The sequence below is a fragment of the Cryptomeria japonica genome, chromosome 10, assembly GCF_030272615.1.
Source record: "Cryptomeria japonica chromosome 10, Sugi_1.0, whole genome shotgun sequence".
Lineage (NCBI taxonomy): Eukaryota > Viridiplantae > Streptophyta > Pinopsida > Cupressales > Cupressaceae > Cryptomeria > Cryptomeria japonica.
In genome coordinates this window covers 101,587,688-101,591,821 of record NC_081414.1, presented here as the reverse complement: position 1 = coordinate 101,591,821, position 4,134 = coordinate 101,587,688, and the positions used below count along the sequence as shown (strand labels likewise).

At 29.6% G+C, this 4,134-nt stretch overlaps 1 protein-coding gene and 1 non-coding gene across 2 annotated transcripts; both read left to right on the top strand.

The window, feature by feature from the left end:
- The first annotated feature begins 478 nt into the window (after positions 1-478).
- On the top strand, positions 479-1,495 carry LOC131072558 (hydrophobic protein RCI2A). Its single transcript, XM_058008737.2, has 2 exons — positions 479-648; positions 1,213-1,495. The coding sequence occupies exons 1-2, from the start codon at positions 568-570 to the stop codon at positions 1,294-1,296; spliced, it is 165 nt and encodes a 54-aa protein (XP_057864720.1). The 5' UTR covers positions 479-567; the 3' UTR covers positions 1,297-1,495.
- Positions 1,496-2,047: 552 nt separating this feature from the next.
- TRNAG-CCC (transfer RNA glycine (anticodon CCC)) lies at positions 2,048-2,118 on the top strand. The gene has a single exon. It is a non-coding gene; the product is annotated as a tRNA-Gly (tRNA).
- Positions 2,119-4,134: the final 2,016 nt, after the last annotated feature.

Genomic DNA, 4,134 nt, shown 5'->3' with positions numbered 1-4,134 from the left:
ATAGACGTCCACATTCTTATCCATCTAAAAACTATTTTATACCAAAAATAAATAAATAATTGATGTGCCCATTGCTTGTTTCTTTCCACCGGGTTGGAAAGCATAGTAATTGATATTTCCGTTGAATATATAAATCCAAATCCAATTTGCAGGTTTAAAAGTTTTCTTAGCTTGGCCTCTACGTTTCTGCTTTATTCCGAAGAAGACGTATGAAATAGATATAGATATTATTTGCACTGACCCCACGCTCGTGATGCTCAATGATCACACGTACCCCTTGCCCTTGATATTTAGAGGACACGTTTGCCTTTTTCCACATGCTTTCTCATTCACTTTTATCATTTCTTCTTCATCCTCCATATTTTGTAGCCGACAAAATCAAAGGAAACACATAGAGCTGGCAAATCTGATTACGACGTGCTGGCATATTAACTGTACTCCATATGCCACCTGCCTTCATTTCTCTATAATACTTCCATCTTTTCCCATCATACAATCCAACCAATTCTCTTCTCTTTCTCCTCCTCCATTTCATCATCATCACCATCATTTTGTTTCAGAGCCGCCATGGGAACTGCAACTTTCATTGATATTTTGTTAGCAATTCTGCTGCCACCATTGGGAGTTTTTCTCAGGTATGAATGCCAAGTAAGTATTCATCACCCATCTTATCTAAAATAATACTCTTGGAATTCTGAATTTGATTGTGTATGTTATTTTTTAACTGTTTCGCTTCTGAATGTATTTAACTCATCAGTATTTTGGATGATTCCATTGCTTTTAGATTTGATTGCGTGTTATTTTCCATCAACGTTTCAAAATGAACTGACTCATTAGTGTTTTGGATCATACTCTTGTTTCAACGTTGGATCATACTCTTGTTTCAACGTTTCAAAATGAACTGACTCATCAGTATTTTGGATCACTCTTTTGTTTCAACGTTTCAAAATGAACTGACTCATCAGCGTATTGGATCACTCTCTTATTTCTGAATCTTTTGTTTCTGAAAATCTCTTGTTTCTGAATTTGTGAATTTGTTTGCACGTTATTTTTCATCAACGTTTCAAATCATTCTGATGTGAACTATCATTTAAATCTATTAAATAAAAGACCCATCTTGTCTAAATTAGTGAATTCTTTTTGTAAAAGATGATCCAGAGAATTATGTAGTTTTTCTTATTCATGTGTTGTTTTTTTTGGTGATTTTTGCAGAGTGAATTCTGGATCTGCTTGGTGCTGACCATTTTGGGGTACCTCCCTGGTATAATATATGCACTCTATGTACTCACCAAGTGACAGGATGGATGAGTGATTATGTGTAGTTTTGGGAGTTTCATTGTCTTGGTGTATGAATTTAAGAGGATGATGGACTTGGGTTGTTTAGGTTATTGGATATTTTTTGAATCAATTAGACCTGATTTGGTTATCTGATGATGTACAAAACTATTTGACCTTTTTCTTTCAGTATAAATAAAGCATGTAACATTTTGACATACCTTTGATGATTTTGAGACATTATGTCAATGGCACTGTTTTTTTTCTCCTTGAATTGAAATGCATTGCCTGGTTATGTTTGTTGTTTGTTGTTTGTTGTGATGTTGGGTATTGAAGTATAAATGGTATTCCATTTTAGATCTGCTTACATAGACCTAGAGATAGCATGTCTATTACTTTTATCTCAATTATTTTATTTTAATTGGTAAAAATGAAATGAATCGCTTTACAAGTACATTATTCAGATAACTATGTGTTATAAAAATATCTCTTATCTGAAACGTAATTTATGGACTGAAAATGCTTTTGGTTGGGGGGTTGTTAACAGATTAGCTTTATTTATAATCTTGTTATTAACTTTTAAATACACAAATTGTAAGGATTGCTTAAGTTTTAAAATTAATTAACTGGCTGGTTAAAATTAACTAATCAGCTGGTTTGACCAAGAGGATAAGGTGGAAGACTTACGAAGCAAAATTGCAGCGCGCTTTTTGGCTTTTTAAACGAAGTTTACTTAGATTTACTATAATAAAAAGGTTCATATGATTCATGGGCGCATCTGGTGTAGTGGTATCATAGTACCCTCCCACGGTACTGACCAGGGTTCGATTCCCTGGATGCGCATGGGAAAATTTTCATTTTGTTCAGAACGAAAAAATTCTACGTAAAACAAATAACAGACTTCCTTTTCAAAGTACCTTAAAAAAATTAGGTTACAATATTTACATAAAAAAAAGTATTTTTGTTAATGAAAATCTCAAAACAATTAGGTTACAATATTTACATTAATAAAATAATAATAATTGTTAATGAAAATCTCAAAAACCTTAAAAACCTTCTTCGTCAAGATATCTAGATTTCTTTTATAAAATATTAAAATATCTAGATTTCTTTTATAAAATATTAAAATATCTAGACTTCTTTTCTTAAAACCTTCTTCCTCCAAATATCTAGACTTCCTTTTCTTAAAACCTTCTTCCTCGAAATATCTAGGTTTCCTTTATATAGAAAATCAAAATATCCAAGACTTCCTTTATAAAATATCTAAACTATTAAATTAATTACAAATAATCTATTCTATTATTTGTAAAGGTAAACTATTTCACAATGTCCATGCTAAATTACTTCATGTCTTTCTTTTACAATATATTTAAATTATATTAATAAAATTTCCTTCTATTTATGTTAGTTTCTTTTGTAAAACATTCAAATTTAATTTTAGATTTCTTTCTATTTATGTTTTTACAAAATATCTACTTTTGTATTTTTTTTTCATAAAAATTTATAAAATATATTTTTTAATGTTCACTTTAAAAATATCTTTTCAAATCTCAACTTCATATTTTACAGAATATCTACTTTCAATACAAAATAACTTTTTAAATCTTAACTTCACAAAATATCTAGACTTCCATTACACCAAATATCTTTTCAAATCACAATTTCACAAAATATGTACTTCCATTACAAAAGTATGCTTCTTTTCTTTACTTCACAAAATATCAAAATATCTAGACTTTTATTACACATCTTTTTAAATCTTAATTTTACAAAATATCTAGACTTCCATTACAAAGTATCTTTTAAAATTTTACCGGTTCAACCATTTATTATACTAGATTCTTGTCCATTTTTGTTCATTTCTTTTATTCATAAGTCAATCTCAAATTGTTCAAGATTGACCTCAAAATCTAAAAAAAATTACCCTTTTGTAATCGTATCATAATAGACCTAGTTGTTGCATTTTGATATTTAAACATATCTAATGTGTACTTGTTATCATACCATAGTTTTTTGGACTAAAAAGTGTTTAGAGCACAAGACAAAAAAAATCAAAATAATAAATGTTATCTACATGTTTGAAAATGTTGTCTTCAACCATTCACTTAATATCATAAAAAATCAATCCAAATAAGAAGTAAAGAACATTATCTTGTAGAATTAAACACAAGGAAAGAAAAGGTGAAGGATCAATATTGCAATCTTCTATCAAGTCATTCTTGCAAATTATGATTTTTTTTGTACATTAAGTCATTTATGTGATGCTTTGGTTTGATCCCAAATCGTGCTCAATTCAACCCTCAAAATATTATGAAGGTACATAGAGCCTAAGAAAATTATTAAGGCAATAAACATTAATTTTATATATCTTGGTGTCCAAATTTTACATATCCACATTAAATATTCATCATTATTCTTAAAGCTAACACCCCATTCTCATTTTTTTTTTCTAATAAAGCTAGACTGGATACCTAGGAGCTACAAACTAAACAAACTAATTTAGCACTGAAACTTGATTATAAGTAGTCAATGGGCTCACATGTTCCATCAAAAAGATGTAAAATTATTCCTTGTCATTCTAAACAATCTAAACCTTTTGAATAAATCAACTCACCATTTAGTTGGTCTTGAATAACATACTATCAATAAGAGTCTAAGTATCCATGTCGTCCTCTCACTATTCTCATGCCTCCTTTACCCAATCTACATATATATGAAGCATGTCCATTCCATTGAGATTTTTCTTGTGCCTCTTTTACCCAATCTACCTACAATATAGAAATAACATACAATAGTAACTTTGTAGGTTCATCTCTCCCTAATAGAGCATAAACTACAACATTCTCCTTTCCTTTCTTA